Source organism: Asterias amurensis, chromosome 4, assembly GCF_032118995.1.
Source record: "Asterias amurensis chromosome 4, ASM3211899v1".
In the NCBI taxonomy this organism is placed as follows: domain Eukaryota; kingdom Metazoa; phylum Echinodermata; class Asteroidea; order Forcipulatida; family Asteriidae; genus Asterias; species Asterias amurensis.
In genome coordinates this window covers 11,667,568-11,686,524 of record NC_092651.1, presented here as the reverse complement: position 1 = coordinate 11,686,524, position 18,957 = coordinate 11,667,568, and the positions used below count along the sequence as shown (strand labels likewise).

Below are 18,957 nucleotides of genomic sequence, written 5' to 3'. Positions count from 1 at the left end.
TGTAGGTTTCAACTTTAAGTTTTGAACAGTATGCTCTGATTGACTTCGGGGAGAAAGCTGATTAAATTAAGGATGCGTTTTGGGGTTGAACAAAGAATTGACTAGAGTGGGACTCGAACCAACAACCTCTGGATTAACGTGCCGGCGCTCTACCAACTCAGCTATCTAGCCCTATATTGGTGGTGTCCCTATTATAAAGCTCAGTTGGTAGAGCGCGGGCACGTTAACCCGGAGCTCGTTTGTACGAATCCCACTCAAGTCAATTCTTTGTTCAACCCCAAAACTCATTTCAAAATTTACCCAGTCAGTTTCCCTTGTGGTTTATATTGATAAATTAAAGGTGGTTCAACTTTCAAGTTTACCTTTACAAATTATTTGGGAAGTATTCAGGAATGACACTTGTAATACACACCACACTCCTTGTTGTTTGATTGATGGTACACGCATTATGTGTTATCTTTTATTTTGTCATGGAGACATTTGAAGATGTGGAGTGCGACCTTAAAGCTAAATCTTTGCTGAACGGCCAAGCGAGAGTATATGGCTAAATAACAATCAAAAGGTGTACCTCTTAGCGAATAGTTCAACCTGCTTGGCGTCTGTGCTGTTTACAGTCAGTTTGCCAGCGTAGATGAAATCCAGTATGGAGAGAATGGCAGTGCATCTATAATCCTGCAAGTCAACTGTCTTTACTTGATTGCTGTCACTGCATGACAGAGTTTCTTCAATTAGCTGAACAAATACGAAACAACAGAAAAAGGATGAGAAATTATAAAGTGAGCAACTTTACCCTGAAAATGCCCTGAAAATCTGTTTTGCCGTGAAATAATTAAATTCAAAACAATTTCAGGGCAACCCAACTCAATGAAAATACCCTGAAATAGTCTTCAGATTTCTGCACTAATGAAAACACCATGAAAATGCTGTGAACTAACCGTGGCAATAAATCACAAGAAACACACAAAGAAACACCCTAAAAGGGCCCTGAACTTTATCTTTGCAATAAACCACATGGCTAATTGGCTTGGGGCTAGACAACCCTATAATTGCAATGTGTCAGTTCCCTTTCAATTGACCACCAGTTGCCTAATTGGGTATGTTCAGACAGCGTACTAACTTAGACCCGAACCGGTCTAACTTTTACGAGCAGCGGGGGGTGGTCGTAAAAATAAAAACCCATTGCGTTCAGACAGCACAGAGTTAAACCCGATCCGGTTTATCTTCGGTTTTAAGAGGTCAAAGTAGACGCGACCCCGTTGCTCTAACATCCGGTTTTATTCATCAGATTCACGCACCGAGTATGCCGATATACTGAGTGCCCCATACCCTGGATGATACAAATGGCTCAATCGAACGCGGTAACAGTTTTACCGTTAGGAGGATATGGGCACTTAAAACAAACATGAACACGACTCGAAATTATTTTTTTAAACAAACAAAATATTGATACAAACCGCCGAAAAAACTCACCAAAATATTGTCCATATTCCATGAAACAGAACACGTTTCATTTTTGTGTTTTGTTTTATACCACTGTTTCCGATTTAATAAATACTTTTAGTTTGTACTTCAATCGATTGGAAGTTGCGATCTCTCAAAAGCTGGTGCCGCGATTTTTATTCCGATTCGTTCATAAACACAACTACACACGTGCAAGTTACGACATGTACTTTGCAGTATTTTCCCAACTTCCCAACAACGTGGTGATATTGCTGGCGTAGGGAATTTCCCCTACACACAGCCTCGCGCCCACTGCAGTTCATTCTCCTAGATTGAAAGTACAGCACGCTAGTAACGGTGACGGCAATAGAAAGGCACATCCACGGGATCGGTGATGGATAACTATGGGATATCAGAGAGTGATCACTATGGGATGGCAGCACTGTACATGTGAGAAGCAATACATATGCTTCTTCGCTGCGCTTGTAGTATACGCATGAAAAACAGTTTCAATTTATTGTAGGACACTCAACAAAAAAAGCTTGGAAAATATAATTTTGTTTCAGAATTTAATAAATCATGGGCGTGGGCCTGTGTTAAACTGCATACACCGATGCGATCGAGAGGGTTTCGCCAACTCGGTAAGCGGCAAGAAAGTAATATAAATACTCGGTGCTTTTCAGCATCAGAGGCAACAGAAACCGTATACAAGCACTCCGGGTCCTGGGCGTGTGCATTGAACCACACAATGGGTCGTCCGTTGTGAGTTAAAACCGGATGTCATTCTGTCCACACGCAGTGTTAAAAGATAAACCCGAACCGGTTTAGACTTAGACCGCCTCGCTGGACGGTTTAAGTTTTGGGGTTTAAACCCGATCCGGTCTAACTTTATTTGCGTTCACACGCACAAAAGTTGAACCCGAACCGGTCTAAGTGGACTTAGACCAACTTTAGTACGGCGTGTGAACGACCCCATAGATAGGATGTTCAAGGCTATTGTCCTGTTGGTGGTATGGGCATCTATGGCCATCCATGTATGTACATGCATGTACACAAGAGCATAGTTTGGCTTGCTCGTGACACAGTTTAATCACAGAAACTGGCCACTGAACGTAAGCGGGAGAAGTTGATGGTATAACACTTTGTGAGAAACAGCTCGCACTGAAGTTATGTAGTTTTTGAGAACGAACTTTGTTTCCACAAATATGATTTTGAGACCCAAGATTTAGAATTAATTGTTGAGGTCTCGAAATCAAACATCTGAAAGCACACAACTTGGGTGGTAAGGGTGGTTTTTCTTTCACTATTATTTCGCAACTTCAACGACCAGTGAGCTAAAATTTTCACAGGTTTGTTATTTTATGCATGTATTGAGATACACAAACTAAGAAGATAGATAGTCTTTGACAATTACGAACAGTGTCCAGTGTCTTTAAACAACTTCAGCCGTCCCACATACTTGGGCTGATTAAGCTTGCACAAGTACCAGATGCTAATGGACAAGAATGCATACATTCAAACCAGGGACATAAGTTGCACTGTGTGTGCACGGGAAGCTCCATGGTGTGTGCATAGAGTGGGTTAGTGGGTGTCCCTAAAGCTAGGTCATGGTCTGAAGGTCACTGGATTGCCTGGGGTGTTGGGTCATTAAATCCACTTAGTTCAGTAACTAGTTGTTTACAGTCTGACAAGAAGTGTGGTGTTTTTTTTTGACAGATTGAGCTTGCCTGAAATTGCCTGTGAAACTGCCCTGAATGGCATCACCAAAAACTGAGCAACAAGAGACGCTGTGAAATTGCCTTGAATTCACCTTGATCTCCAATTTCACGGATGTTCATGACAATTTAAGGGTAAAGTTGTTCATAGTACTGATGATGGGCACTGCACAATCAGAGCTTCCTCTTTTGGGACCCTTATCGTACAGAACAATCTTTACAGAAAACTTGAGAGGCAACTAAATCTGCTACATGCAAAAGGAATTTCGGTACACACAAGACACTTTTCTACCATAGCTTATATCTGTTTGGTTTGTACTGAAGTGACTGCCATCTCCTAGCACTCCTTACTCGATGTTACTTTTGACTGCCTCTGCTACAGATAGAACCCTTTTTTGCAAGCTTCATCCAAGTATGTGTCTATCCCTGCGATATTTGATGCTTAATTCACAACCTGTTTCATTTTAAAGACCCTGGACACTATTGGCAATTGTCAAAGACCAGTGTTCTCACTTGGTGTATCTCAACATATGCACAAAATAACAAACCTGTGAAAATTTGAGCTCAATCGGTCGTCGAAGTTGCGAGATAATAATGAAAGAAAAAACACCCTTGTTACACGAAGTTGTGCGCATTAAGATGGTTGAGTTGGAGACCTCAAATTCTAAATCTGAGGTCTCGAAATCAAATTCGTGGAAAATTACTTCTTTCTTAAAACTACGTTACTTCAGAGGGAGCCGTTTCTCACAATGTTTTATACCATCAACCTCTCCCCATTACTCGTTACCAAGTAAAGTTTTATGCTTATAATTATTTTGAGTAATTACCAATAGTGACCACTGCCTTTATCTGTATCTTGTTTTCTTGCTACAGTGTATACATGTACGTACATTGTACCAAACCACACAGTCATGAGTAATAGCACCTCATGCCTAATACATGTACTTCACAGAGCCAACGAAGGCGAAATCTTGTCTCCATGCCCCCTTGGCATTGCCTTGATGCCCTTGAAATGCTCCAGCATAAAGTAACAACTTCCTCATTGTGTGCCCTTTACCAAGGAGAATATACCCTGGTGCCCTAAACTTTCAAAAACAGAGCACACTTTGTACGTGCATGTACTTTCAACAATAACAGATAGGTAAATGGACACTATTGATAATTTCTATAGAGGATTATATTTTACCTGCGCCAAGAGGGGACATCTCAGCTTGATCAGGAACTGATGTGCATTGATTGTGGAACCATCCGATGTTAACAATTGTAAATCGCTTAAACTCCTGTTGTTGACCATCTCCGAGAGGTTGCAAAGAACACTGTGTTCATGTTTGGTCACAGTATGCCCCTGAATAAATAAAGGAATAAAACATTATTGTTGATATTCTCTAACCCCGATACAAATTGAACATCTATTAAATGTATGCGATACCCGCTGCTAAACCATAGGATTCCAACTGCCTCTAGCTACTGGGCAATCACTGCTCTATAACTACAAAGGTCAGGAGTGTGAATTACATTCGAGTACTGACAATGTAGGAACAGTGTAAAGGTAAAACTAAAATTTATAAAACACTAATATGTAAGTAAACCATACCTCTGTTCAAAGCATTTGTGTACTTTATGTAACACAAAACACAATGTCAGAGATGCCAACATTGAATCTAAAAAAAGAGTAGCATCTTCCAAAAGTTAAGGGCGAGCGCAGCTTGGGCTGCCTGAACCGATCTTTCTATTACTCTCTACACTGCTACATGTAATTAGCTCATTTTCAGGCATTGTCAAGAAATAACAGTTACCTGTATGCACCAACAGAACAGCTACAAATGGACACTGTCTAGCTTAGCTCTCACAGGCCACTCAGTTGAAGGTATTTTTGTTTAGAAGGTCTCCTTTTTTTGTCGCCATTATTTTTTACTTTTTTTGCCAAGCTTCGATGAAGTACATGTACAGACAGCGTGGGCACAATACATGTAATAGTGGATACGTGAGGAATGAGGCACAACCTCATTCCCCACGCACGTGTGCACTATTCCCCGTCGTGTAATCAATGCGTACGATCTTGCAGCAATGCACTAGCGTAAAAAATGCACCCTCATCCGGCCAGCCACCGGGGGAGCGCACGCAACAATCATGACGTCGAGACACACACATTGTTTGAGTGAATTGGCCGCTATTATTCAACACTGCATTCTAAAATTAATAGTGTTTTTTCTTTTCTGTTACAATTCTTTGGATATTTTTCTTAATTTTTATTTTCACTTAATAGTTCATTCGTTGTTTGCATGTATTGTACGATTTAATAAAATTATATTGGGCGGCTTGTTTAGCGTGTTTTATTGAGTATTATCGTAGCGTCGTAGTCACGGCTCGAAATCGTATTTGCTACGCCCAAATCGTGTATGTTGGTATCTCTGCAATGTCCACAGATTTACATTAAACTTACAATGCTTGGAGATAATGATAGTAGAAATCTTCCCTGAAAGTATTAGTTGCTGAGGTGTTGTAGTTTTTGAGAAGTGAGTAAACCAATGTCATGAAAATACATTTTTACATGCTAAAATAATTTTTGTCTCATGATCACTGACACGAAAATTATTTTCATGACATTGTTTTACTAATTTCTCAAAAACTACAGCACCACAGCAAGTAATATTTTCAAGTAAGCTTTCTAGTATCATTATCTTCATACAGTGTAAGTTTAATGTAAATCTGTGGACATTGTGTTGTTTGTCCTACAAAAATTACATAGACCCTTTAACCAGTAAACTATGCCAGCCTGCAGTAGCATATTGTGTGGTGAATGTATAGGAACCTGGTATTATAAATGCATCATCACAGTACACAGTCAACCCTCCTACTATCTGACCCTTCAATCTAATTCACTGTGGTTTTGACTGATATATAAACTAAGCCAGGTGTCAACTAATCTAATGACAAGGATTTGCGCGTGCCATATACAATCATAATTTTTTTCAGATAACTTCACATAAATGTAACACGTTCTTTTTGGACTGCCTGACCACCAGTGTTGAATCAAGTTTTTTAATGTGCTTTTGGGTTGTTCTTGCAATTAATTAATTTTAAACTAATTACATATTTATTATATATATACTTATTTTTTTAACGAACTATTTTTAGTTGTAAATGTACTTTTTCGGCCTGCTTGGCCGCCAGTGCAGTTAATAAATAAACCATAATATAAATAAACAATAAACCACAAAAGACTTACATCTGTCCTCTGTTCATCCACCTCATCTTCATCTTCCTTCTTGTCTCGTTCTCCATCTTGTCTCTCCTCCTCATCTTCACCGTCGGTTGGAATGAACCCACTTGCCGTGATGAGACTGGTCTGACTGTACTGTGTGTAAGGACAGTCTGCACTCTCTGCAGCCAGCTCAGCCAACAACCTACAGGTGCTTCCACCAAAGGACTGCGTGGCTGAAGCGCCCTGACTGAGAGGAGAACTCAATGGTGGTGATGTGGCCTCACAAATGACAGATTTCTGAACGAATAGAGAATAATAAAGAACAATGTTATGATAAACTTTAGTAGTAAACTTACAGTATACAAATATTGACTGTTTGGAGTGCTATGGTTAAAACTATGACTCCCGAGGTGATCCCCGGAGCAGTCTATTTTCCCCGAGGCAAAGGGAAAATAGAATGCTCCGGGGATCACCTCGGGAGTCATAGTTTTAACCATTGCACGATTAAAAAGCAGTCAATATTTGTTTTATAACACCCCAAACATTTCTCTAAATACTGTACTATTATTATTAAGTTACAGACCTGAATGCTACAATCCACGGACGCCGCGAATACAGATTGCAAACACTTTTACTGTGTAGCATGTAGTGTCGTGCAATCCGAAATGGTTACAGACTATTAATTTATCATCCTCCTACACGCAACGGACGTCTGGGTTCTGCATGCCGTGTGCTAGTCTTCGGCAAACCGACGCACTATCACACAGCCGTCGTCTAGCAAAACTAAGACATGTCATGTGACGCGCTCTAAACCAATGAGCAGGCAGAATACTTGTAAGGGGTGTTATAATAGATGTTACATTTGCAACGGGGATAAAGAATATTCATTTTGGATTTACCCATATACACAGATTAGTGGTAGAAAGTTCCAGATGCGTGGCGCAGCTAAAGAAAGAGACCTGCAGCCGATTTCACGAAACGCTAGGATTAATCCTTCTCGTATCTCGAGTTAGGAAGAGTAACTTGTCCTAACTTTGGATGGGTTCAATGCGTCCTAATATCTTTGGATACGGAACTAAACTCGTCCTAAAATCCTTAGATTAATCCTAAGTTAGGAAGAGTTTGGTGAAATCGACGGCTGTCACCCCAGGAGTGTCGAGACTTGGGCTCATTGAGGAGAAGCATGGAACTTGATCAAAGAATCCTTGACGGAGTATAGACTTGAAGTTGATCTGAGATATAGTGGGGAGGCTTGCCATAAGTGCTTTATGGACAATGAGCACCAGCTTGAGGATGTTTGTACACGGCTGATGGTGGGAGATAATGTCGGGATCAAAATAAGTCATATTGAGACTTTGACCCTTGTGCAGCCAACTGTCTCGCCATCCAAAACCATTTACATGCTTCACTGATCATGCATGGTTGTCTGCATGGAGTATTAACAGTATTTAGGCAAAGTGTGAGGAATGGATTTGTGCATGGTTTTTAACCTACATGTACTACTGATCATTTAATATTGTATAACTTTCTTGTTATACGTACAGATACGTTGTACATAACAAAATATCTTGTCACAGGTTACATTCAATAGGGAGGAATAAGGGAATCAATGTGTGGTGAAGAGGTTTTCAACTAGTGGTTTAATCCCAACGAGGCCTGGTTCTTGATAATTTTACCAAGACCTTTTCGGTCAAAAACATCAACACTTTTTGGTCAAAAAGTAAAATAAATGCAAAAATTATAAATGTTCAATGATTTCTTTCAACACAACACCCCTCCAGCTATGAAGTGGTAAAGCCCTCTGCCTCCCTCGGGTAAACAACTCCTTATAAGGGAATGCTGTGCGCGTATCGCGTGATGTGGCACAACTGTTTCAGCCATTGCTCTCGACCAATAGGAATGAAAAAACTCTTATAAGAACAGGTGCAAGCTTGCGTGTCACCCATGTTTCAACACTTTTTACTTGTCATAAACAAAGGTTTATACACACCCAAGTGACGCGCTCTCCACCAATAGGAATAGTGAAACTGTCTGAGGTATTTATGAATACAAGTTTATTGACATAGTCATTTATTCCTGATGAGCCAATGTACACGTACATGTACATGTTCATAGGACATCATGTCCCATCAGCCCATCTTCACATCAAGAGCCTGGGGCCAATTTCATAGAGCTGCTTAAGCACAAAATTTTGCTAAAGCAAAAACATTCTTGCTTAGTAAAATCAGATTACCAGCCAAGACTCCACTCAATTGTTATGCTACATAAACAACACCTAAACACCAGTCACAAGCAATGTATATGGCATGAAATTTTGGCCAGTATCATGTGTAAAATAAGCGAGCTTTTTTCATGCTTAAGCAATTTTTTTGCTTTGAGAAGCAGCTCTATGAAATTGGCCCCTGGTGATAAACGCCATTGAATGGGGCTCCAATATTGTCCCAGACTATCCCCCCCCCCCCAATATGACTGTGATAACCAGTTCCTGTACGTCAAGTGTGCAGTTTTCTCATTTTCTCCGGTCCAGAGTCTAATCATTAAGAGTGTCTTTTTCACATTTGTCATTTGTTATATTTGTCTTCTAAACCACCACCCTAACCAATCCCGTCTGGGGGATTTCAATGTATAGAACAAATGCATAATGGTTTAGCTCATTTTACCAGAGCGATACTTCAGGCACAGACGACGGGGAACACTCATAAACTGAAGACTTGTTCATTTTCGGCCGGCAGCAATTTTGCTTATAGTTTGAATGGTGCCTGAATCACTGGTATCCATGCTTCTCTGGTCAGGTGGCTGTGTACATGTACAATGTAGCAGACAGGACTCTAATGTTGATTGTGGACACCAATTCCTACCCTACATGGAATGATTTCCTCCAGCAATTTTGAGTATCGAAGACTGAATGGCAAAATTGAGCAGTAATAATCGTGATTTTTTAGTAGCAACTGATGCATTTTATGCAGCATTTTGCTCTGCCATACAAAGGAAATCGTACACTGCCCTATATTCACTGAGCACAATATGGGATTCATATTGTTATCGACTTGATTGTTTTCTGGAGAAGAATCGCTGACATCAAAGACCGGATTTGTTTCCCCCTACTCAAGTGAACAAGAAGCTAGTAGTAAAGGTTAACTACAGCTAAACTTCATGAATTTTGAGCAGGGGGGCATGTTAATTAGTTATTAATGTTCACTGGATCTGAAAGACTGGCCTGATTGGGCTACAATGACAGAAGCAGTCAGCGAGCTCCAGAGCCTTGCACAGGATGGTATGACGGATCTTTTGTACGTGCTTTGGGATTAGTAATTCGATCGTTTCATTAAATGAGCTTACTGCATGCATACTGGGGCCTGCCAGCAAAGTGAGGTAGCTGGTATGCCGTAAAAACCTCCAATTGTATGGTATGGTACCAACCAAAAGGTCAAAGGTAGAATGTCAAGGATCTCAACGCTGAAGGGTCTGCAACTGATGTACATCAAAAGCCTGCTAGGGATAGGACACTTCCAGGCTTCTAGACACAATAATAGTAGCTGCTGCGATCCAAACATCGACACAGGACTTGAATCAGCAGATTTGAAGTCAGCAATGGGGGACCGAAAGACTTGAGGATTCATTGTGATTCAAGGACTTCACTCGATTTAAGCAAGCAAGCGATCCAAACAACAGTATGGTCTGTACAGAGGCTACATAACATTACATAACATTAACCATTGATAAATAAGGCGCTATTCCATCAAGATCTATGAATCAAACGGTCTAAGAAGTCGAATTCTGAGAGGACACCAATAAAACCAAATCAGGAGCAATTACGGACAGCATGGAAGTAACTTTGATGCAAACTGCTACCAGTCAAACTCCTCCTTACAGTGACTTCCATACTAGCACTGAACGGTACATCTACATCGCTCTTCTGGGAATAAACATCATTCTAAACCTTACGCTCAATACAATGGGTCTGCTTGTACTGCATCGGGTACAGACCATCCAAGCAACGGGTAAAGTCTTTCTCCGCTCTCTGACCATCTCGGACATCGGCATGGCTCTGTTTTACACCCTACCCAGCCTGGTAAGAGCATTACGACCGCAGATCACAACCGGGAGAGCCTCATGTAGCTTCCAAGTTGCTAGCGGAATGCTGCTGTTTCATGTGAATATTCTCTCTGTCCTCCTACTGACTGTGGATCGCTATGTGAGCATCGTGCACTGTCTACGCTATCCTAGCATCATGACGGTGCCCAGAGCAAGGACTCTGGTGTGCGTCCTATGGGCTCTTTCTATCGTTTACTCACTCACCTACATCATTGTCTCACCACCGGAGTATTCAGAAGAAGCCCACATATGCTACCAGCTCAAAGATTCTCTAAACATCAGCATAACTATTATAATCATTCTGACCTCCGTGATAACAATACTTGCTCTGTACACACGGCTGGTTATGATTGCGCATCGACATAAGAAACGCATTGCACAGCAGGAGTTCCCGTCGGCCAACCCGGCTCTCAGGATCAGGTTCAAGGCGAAGTCACTGCTGACCTTCTGCATCATCGTGCTGTCGCTCGCCGTCTGCTGGCTGCCGGAGGTCATCGCGCTCATGGTGGCAAAGACAACGCGCAGGAAGAGCGATATCCTGCGGTGGACATTTGTGCTGCAGAACGCAAGCTGCTGGCTCAACATGGTCATATATTACCTCAGGAATAAAGACTTCAGGCAGACAGCTCATGGGATTTTCACTGCGTGGCTTGGATCGTGTAAATATTGTAAGAGTACTGACGTTAGATTGGAGCACTGAGGACTTGGAACTATTTTACATGCAGACATGTTAGATACCCAAAAGTTTCCTATAGACAACACATTTTCAAATGTAAAAGCCCTTTGAAAAATAAAATGGCATTTCCATCTCAAAGATGAAGTTTGAGGCCCGCACTTCACACAAACAGGCACCAACGATTCCAGAAATCCCTGTTGGAAATACATTGAGTTTGTAATTTCTTTGTAAAAAATCATTCTTTGGGCTTGCCTTTCAAACAATATGGTTTGCGAAAAAATACCAGTCCTGTCAAAATTGTCAGTTTCTGTCATGTGCAATGCTTTGGAATGATTGTATGAGTGAATGTTGATGAACTTGCACTTGAATGTTTGCTACCTTTGAAGCCACAATGTAGAAGCAGTGAAAACCTTGTGCGCACAGCTGATTTTCATGCAAATTTATGAAATATCAACAGGGAAGTAAACCTTTAGCATAAAATCAGTGACTTTTTCTTAAAGCTTAAAGGAAAAACATACCTTTGAGTATTGGAGCTGTTTGCTTGTCTTTATACTATTTAAAACCAAACCGTGAAAATTTCTTTTTAAAAGTTGAGTAATGTTTTTGAGATATCGCCATAAGTTCTGAGCAACTACGTAGGAAGAATGATTCGTAATTGGCAGTGACGGTAATTCTTCTCAGCTTAAAATTTTGGGGGATCAAAACTGAAACATGTTTCCACAACCACATTACTTCAAAATGAAATTGTTCTCAAAATGCTTGATGGTATCGAAAGCTGCTGTAATTCAAACCAAGTAAGTTTTTATTTCCATTACTTTTAAAGGCAGTGGACACTATTGGTAATTGTCAAAGACCAGTCTTCTCACTTGGTGGATCTCAACATGTGCACAAAAAAACAAACCTGTGAATGTTTGAGCTCAATCGGTCGTTGCAATTGCGTGATAATAATGAAAGAAAAAAACACCCTTGTTACATGAAGTCGTGTGCTTTCAGATGCTTGATTTCGAGACCTCAAATTGTAAATTTGAGGTCTCGAAATCAAATTCGTGGTTACTTCAGAGGGAGGCGTTTCTCACATTGTTTTATACTATCAACAGCTCTCCATTACTTGTGACTAAGTAAGTTTTTGTGCTAACAACTACTTTGAGTAATTACCAATAGTGTCCACTGCCTTTAAGAGTGATAACTAAATCTAAACCTTGCCTTTAATAGGCTCAATAGGTCATGGTTGAGCGATCTGCGCCGCTGCTTGGCGGTCTAGCGCGCATCAAACACCTGTTTTACTGGCCAAGTCACTAAAGTGTGGGTCCAAATCTGTATATGAAAGGAACATTACAGAATTGGTTTTTGCTCACAAAACAGTTGCTGGCAGTGTAAGCACTTTATGTAGTTCACCATATACATAAACCGACACACCTGTAGAAGTTTGAGATCGATCGGCCATCTGGGTCAGGAGAGAATAGTCAAAAACCGATTTCGTTATTTTGCATTGCATCGATGCCATAACAAAAATGAATAAAACGCTCACTGAGCGATAAACTCCAAACGCGAAATTAGATTGTTTATTTCTCATCAAATATGACATTTCAGGCAGAAATATTTCAAGGGATGTTTTCTACTTTCATCATCATTAGACCGTGTAAGTTTTATGTAAATCTGTGATCTTCACTATTTTTGTTTCTTACCAATTCTGTAACGTTCCTTTAAACACATTTCAAGGCATTAAGGCATCAATGACCAGGTCCCAATTTCATAGAGCTGCTTAAGCAAAAAATTCTGCTTAAGCAAAATAATCCATGCTTAGTAAAATCAGAATACCGGCCAAGACTCCACTGAATTGTTATGCTATGTAAACAATAACTCAATACCAGTCAAAAGCAATGTATATGGCATGACATTTTGGCCAGTAACATGTGTAAAATAAGCAAGCTATTTTCGTGCTTAACCAAATTTTTTGCTTAAGCAGCTCTATGAAATTGGCTCCAGTGGCAATGGAGGCATTTACCTCCCATGCCCCCATGAAGTAATCCCTGCAGGTTAATAATTACACTATGGCATTTCTCTGTCAAAACCCACGCATCAGTTTAATAAAAAAAACTTTTGACATTTCTTAATTGATTTAGCGTAAAGGTCAAGAAGGTTCCAATCAGCACACAGTCCACATTATGAGGAGCTTTTGTTGATAACAATTTGGCTGCAATTAGAAGACATTTATCAACCTGAGTGAGAACCATTTATATTGTAAATACATTTGTTCTTATCATGTTAAATGATTTGACTATCAAAAAATACGCTATGCCGTCAATGGCTTTTTGTTATAGGACTGTATATCTTCGGAAAACAGTAATTTTTTATATTGTATAGCTTCTGCTTGAACTGTTCTGCCCTTTTCCCCGCTATTATGAATTTGTTGTATTATCTCTGATCTATATGTATCTTGTTTCAGAGTAGTTGTCATGTCTTATGTTCGTTTGTTGTTTTGCTTGTGTTTTTTACAAGCTTCTGCTTATCAAAACAACCCCGTACCCTACATGTGTGTAATGCATTTATCCTGCTTACTGCTACTTAAAGGCAGTGGACACTATGGGAGACTTTTTGAAAGCTCTGCCACTAGAGGGCAGCAGACCTACCAGGTAAGGGTGCACAACTCCTATAGCAAACAATGGTAAATACTAAAAATTCAAAAATACTCAAAACATGTTTAGAAGTCTCTCAGCCCCTTGAAAATTAAATCAGATACATTGTCATACAACTAAACTTCAGATTTCTTCTCAATTTTTGGTGGGTCAGCATTTTGGAATTTTTGCTAATTACCCTAGAAGAAACACTCCCAAAAACTCATGCACACTGCTTGTTATCCTTGGGGAAGTCGTGTCCAGTCTGTCCTGTTCAAGAACAGTTTGGTTTATGCTGGCATTGTGTTATGAAAAACAGTTTGGCTAAATCTAGATACAAAATCAAAAACACGCAAAACACATGGTATTTGCTGTCAGTGACCATCACTCATGCTTCTCCTATTCCTAAGTTGTTGACATTACCCGGTGAAGAGCGCCCTCTCTTGGTAATTGGCAGATAGTCAAAAGTTTCCCACTCAAAATAATTTTAAGCATAAAAACTTACTTGGTAACAAGTAATGGGGAGAGGTTGATGTATAAAACATTGTGAGAAATGGCTCCCTCTGAAGTACATGTACGTAGTTTTCGAGAAAGAAGTAATTTTCCATGAATTTGATTTTGAGACCTCAGATTTAGAATTTGAGGTCTTGAAATCAAGCATCTGAAAGCACACAACTTTGTGTACCAAGGGTGTTTTTTCTTTCATTATTATCTCGCAACTTCGACGACCAATTGAGCTCAAATTTTCACAGGTTTGTTATTTTACGCATATGTTGAGATACACCAAGTGAGAAGACAATCAACAATTACCAATAGTGTCCAGTGTCTTTAATGTTATTTTTGCTTTACATAGTTTCACATGTACAGTACTTGTCAATATTTTTCATAGAAGTATGGAAGTAAATGTGTATCTAAATTAAATTAAATTGTAATTTATTTTACTTCTGCAACACCTCAGTCGCGTTTACTGTTGTGAAAATATTGTGAAAAATTTGTATACTCCTTTTCTAATAACGAAATTGACCCTTATGAAACCATTAATTTCTGTATAATCATTACAAAACACCCAGGCATTGCTAATACTGTTTATTTTTTCAATCAACTTGTGTCAGTAGAAAGGTCAACAGAAATAAACATGAAACAAAAAATTAGGTTTTGGGTTTAGAAATTGGGATACTATGATGATACAACATTGGTAAATTTTTATATCTGGATGAGCTTTACTTTGACCTCTTTAAGTAAATGGAAGTAGGTCAAACCAACCCGAAGACTTGGCCACAAGAGCTTGATTTCGGTACACCAGACCATGACCAACCCTTCCAAGTTTTTGTTTTCTATCATGTCGCAATTTTGTTTGCTTTAGTCTATATACAGTTGAATCTTTGTTGTAGACATATTACCTAATAAAACTTTGCATACTTGTTTCTGACTATTTACTGCACATTTTGTACTGTACTGTTTGGTCAAATGAAACAGTTGTAATCATCAAATCAATATACAAAGTGCCCCAAAAGCATCTTTAAACCAACATTTCAGTTTATTCTTTAACCCAGCCATCCAAGATCTCAAATCAAGCTGTGGTTGACTGAAGCAGGACCAAAGTAAACACAAATCAAGCAATGGTAGGATCTAGTCATCACTTAAAGGCAGTGGACACTATTGGTAATTACTCAAAATAATTATTAGCAAAAAACCTTACTTGGTAACGAGTAATGGGGAGCTGTTGATAGTATAAAACATTGTGAGAAAAGGCTCCCTCTAAAGTGCCATAGTTATCGCGAAAGAAGTAATTTTCCACCAGTTTGATTTCAAGACCTCAGATTTAGAACTTGAGGTCTCGAAATCAACCATCTAAACGCACACAACTTCGTGTGACAAGGGTGTTTTTTTTCCCCATTATTATCTCGCAAATTCGATGACGGACTGAGCTCAAATTTTCACAGGCTTGTTACTTAATGCATATGTTGAGATACAACAACTGTGAAGGCTTGTTTTTGACAATTACCAATAGTGTCCACTGCCTTTAAGGTGTAGTTTTGCACCTGTCTGATGAGAGCAAAACTTGCATTTGGAATAAGTTTGATTAAAATCTGAACTTACCTGTTGACTGGACTGTACAGGACTTGGCATCCTAGGCAGTGAGCCTCTTCTATTCATGTCTTTCCCTCGTTGTGATGTCCGTCTCTTTTGAGGGGTGACCACCGGCAATAAATGAGGAACGTAGAAAGGAGTCTGGCTACAGGGATCAGAGGCTGATGCTAGACTCCACAGGAGCAAAGGCTGTAAACAACAACAAGAATAGTTTGCTGATATTAAATAAATGACAGAAACAAACTTTCAAGAGAATGCTGAGAATAGATCAGTGCAAAAAATTGTCAGTTATTACGCTTATCATTAAAGGCAGTGGACACTATTGGTAATTACTCAAAATAATTATCATCATAAAACCTTTCTTGATTAGGAGTTATGAGGAGAGGTTGGTAGTATAAAACATTGTGAGAAACGGCTCCCTCTGAAGTGACGTGTAGTTTTCGAGAGTAATTTTCCACGAATTTGATTTTGAGACCTCAAGTTTAGAATTTGAGGTCTCGAAATCAAGCATCAGAAAGGACACAACTTCGTGTGACAAGGGTGTTTTTTCTTGCATTATTATCTCGCAACTTCGACGATCGATTGAGCTCAAATTTTCATAGTCTGTTATGCATATGTTGAGATACACAAACTGTGAAGACTAGTCTTTGACAATTACCAATAGTGTCCACTGTCTTTAAAACGTTCTTGGTAATGAGCATTGGAAAGCTGTTGATAGTATAAAACACTGTGAGATGACTCTCTCTGAAGTAGTGTAGTTTTTTTGAGAAAGAGGTAATTTTTCATTCAAATGTTTAAAAGACTCCAGGCCTGAAGCTTTTTTAAGCATCTTGAAAGCACACAATTGTGCAACATAGTCATTAGTTTTGTATATATTATTCTCTAGCACATTCGATGACCAATTGAGTCAAATTTTCACAGATGTGTTATTTTATTCATACACTGTATGTTGGGATACACCAAGTGGGACTATGGTCTTTGACAATTACTGAGCCTGTCCAGTGCCTTAAACCAGGGAACGCTGGAGGACATGCATTAAAATGCAAACGTAAAAGTCAAATTAGTACGTGGGATGCCGTCCACAGCAGGTTAAAAACAAGCTGTTTTTACGGGGTCTGACAAAAAATGAAGGGGTGATATTTTTTTATTCTGAGCAGGGTTAAAGGCCCTGGACATGTTTAGTAATTATCAAAGACCAGTCTTCTCACTTGGTGTATCCCAACATATGCATCAAATAACAAACCAGTGAAAATTTGAGCTCAATCGGTCTCAAAGTTGCAAGAGAATAATGACAGAATAAAAACACCTTTGTTGCACAAACTTGTGTGCTTTCAGAGGGAGCCGTTTTCTCACAATGTTTTAAACTTTCAAAAACTCTCCATTGCTCGTTTCCAAGTTAAGTTCTTATGAAAAAACTACCAATAGTGTCCAGGGCCCGATTTCATAAAGCCTGTAAGCACAAAAATTTGCTCAGCATGAAATTTCTTCCTCGCATAAACAATGATAACCAACCAAATTTCCACTGGTTGCATATTGCTTGCTACTGGTATTCAGATGTTGTTTGCTTATCCTGAAAATCACCCGGAAATTTGGTTTGTAATCCTGTTTCTATCCAGGCAAAAATTTCATGCTAAACAAGTATTTGTGCTTACATGTTTGGCCCTGTTCCTATAAAGCAGTTCTACGAAACTAGGCTCACAGCATATATCTTAACACACAATCTTAGATTCCTTACCCCATGTCTCTGCTCATCAATCAACGTCGACTCCTGCGTCAAATTAGCGCACTTAGTGCCGCTCGTTTGATGGGCTCGCCTGGCAACTGCTCGCTTCCTTGTGTTCCGTAACCATGGCGACAGTTTGTGTTTCCCGGCGACCTTGCTCTGTTTCATTATCGGTGTTTTCTGTAAACTACGATTACCCTGTATTCAAAGGGAAATACAAAAGTCAATAAATTATACAAATACTTAAATAAAACAATAAATTGTCAGGGCAGAGACGGTTCTTGTGATTGATTTTTAAACTAGGTGCGCTACATATTTGGCAAAACAGGCTGTACATGTATATTCCCGAGGGAATTGAGATAATCTCAAGATTGAGTTTTTATGTTATAATTTTAATAATAGTACACAGCTTTTACATAGCGCTTGAAACTAAGAGTCTCAAAGCATCTAACAAGAAAAATCAATACAAAACAACAAGATTACAAATTTAAAAAGAGGAAGTATACACGTTTAAGACTCTGGACACTATTGGTAATTGTCAAAGACCAGTCTTCTCAACATATGCACAATATAACAAACCTGTGAAAATTTGAGCTCAATTGGTCGTCTAAGTTGCGAGATGAAAGTGGGAAAAAAAAACCCACATCATTGTCATGCGAAGTTGTGTGCTTTCAGATGCTTGATTTCGACACCTCAAAATCTAATTTTGGGGTTGAAATCAAATTCAAATATTTGAGTGGAAAATTACTTTTTTCTCAAAAACTACGTGTACATATTACTTCAGAGGGAGCTGTTTCTCACAATGTTTTATTATCAACAGCTCTCCATTGATTGCTAACAAGTAAGTTTTTATGGTAACAATTATTTTGAGCAACTACATGTACCAATAGCATCTAGCGCCTGTAAAACGAAAACAGCAGAAATAATTACGGACTGCTGGATCAAATGGGTTTTCAGCAGGGATTTAAACTGATTTTCAGTGAGCTTATAAGAACCCCCGAGTGATGGGTTTGAGTGCTGAATTTATGAAGCCACTTTTACCTTCGGTAGTATTATTTCTGCCATTCTTTCTCCTAAAACTCGTTTACGTTCGTCCTCTGTTCTCTGAATAAGTATGGGGACTTCCCTGGAAAAAGGAAGATCACAATATAACGCTTTAATAATAATCAGAGCTGTACCCACGGTGGGCGACACTGGGCGGTACTGGGCAAGAACTCAAAATTTTTGCCCGGCACACTGAGCAAAGTACATTGTAAGTATTGTTTGAAGCTTTGTATGGTGTGGAGAAATAGGAAGAAACTATAAATAAATAGAAAACTTGCGGGTACAACTATGTGTAAATGACTAAATGACTAATTTACAGTGTGTCGCCCAGCACAAATTTCCGCCAGATTGAA

At 39.3% G+C, this 18,957-nt stretch overlaps 2 protein-coding genes across 3 annotated transcripts in view; one reads left to right on the top strand and one right to left on the bottom strand.

The window, feature by feature from the left end:
* The window catches only part of LOC139935892 (uncharacterized), a 99,416-nt gene that overhangs the window by 65,545 nt on the left and 14,914 nt on the right, over positions 1-18,957 (bottom strand). For both annotated transcript variants that reach the window (XM_071930510.1, XM_071930509.1), the window contains exons 7-12: positions 18,602-18,686; positions 17,573-17,758; positions 15,847-16,026; positions 6,385-6,657; positions 4,342-4,500; positions 569-732 (exon numbers count right to left, since the gene is read on the bottom strand). In XM_071930510.1, the coding sequence (XP_071786611.1) occupies positions 569-732; positions 4,342-4,500; positions 6,385-6,657; positions 15,847-16,026; positions 17,573-17,758; positions 18,602-18,686 (1,047 nt within the window). The remainder of the gene's footprint in view (positions 1-568; positions 733-4,341; positions 4,501-6,384; positions 6,658-15,846; positions 16,027-17,572; positions 17,759-18,601; positions 18,687-18,957) is intronic.
* LOC139935831 (adenosine receptor A2b-like) lies at positions 10,184-11,155 on the top strand. Its single transcript, XM_071930427.1, has one exon. It carries the CDS (start codon positions 10,184-10,186, stop codon positions 11,153-11,155), a length of 972 nt encoding a protein of 323 aa, XP_071786528.1.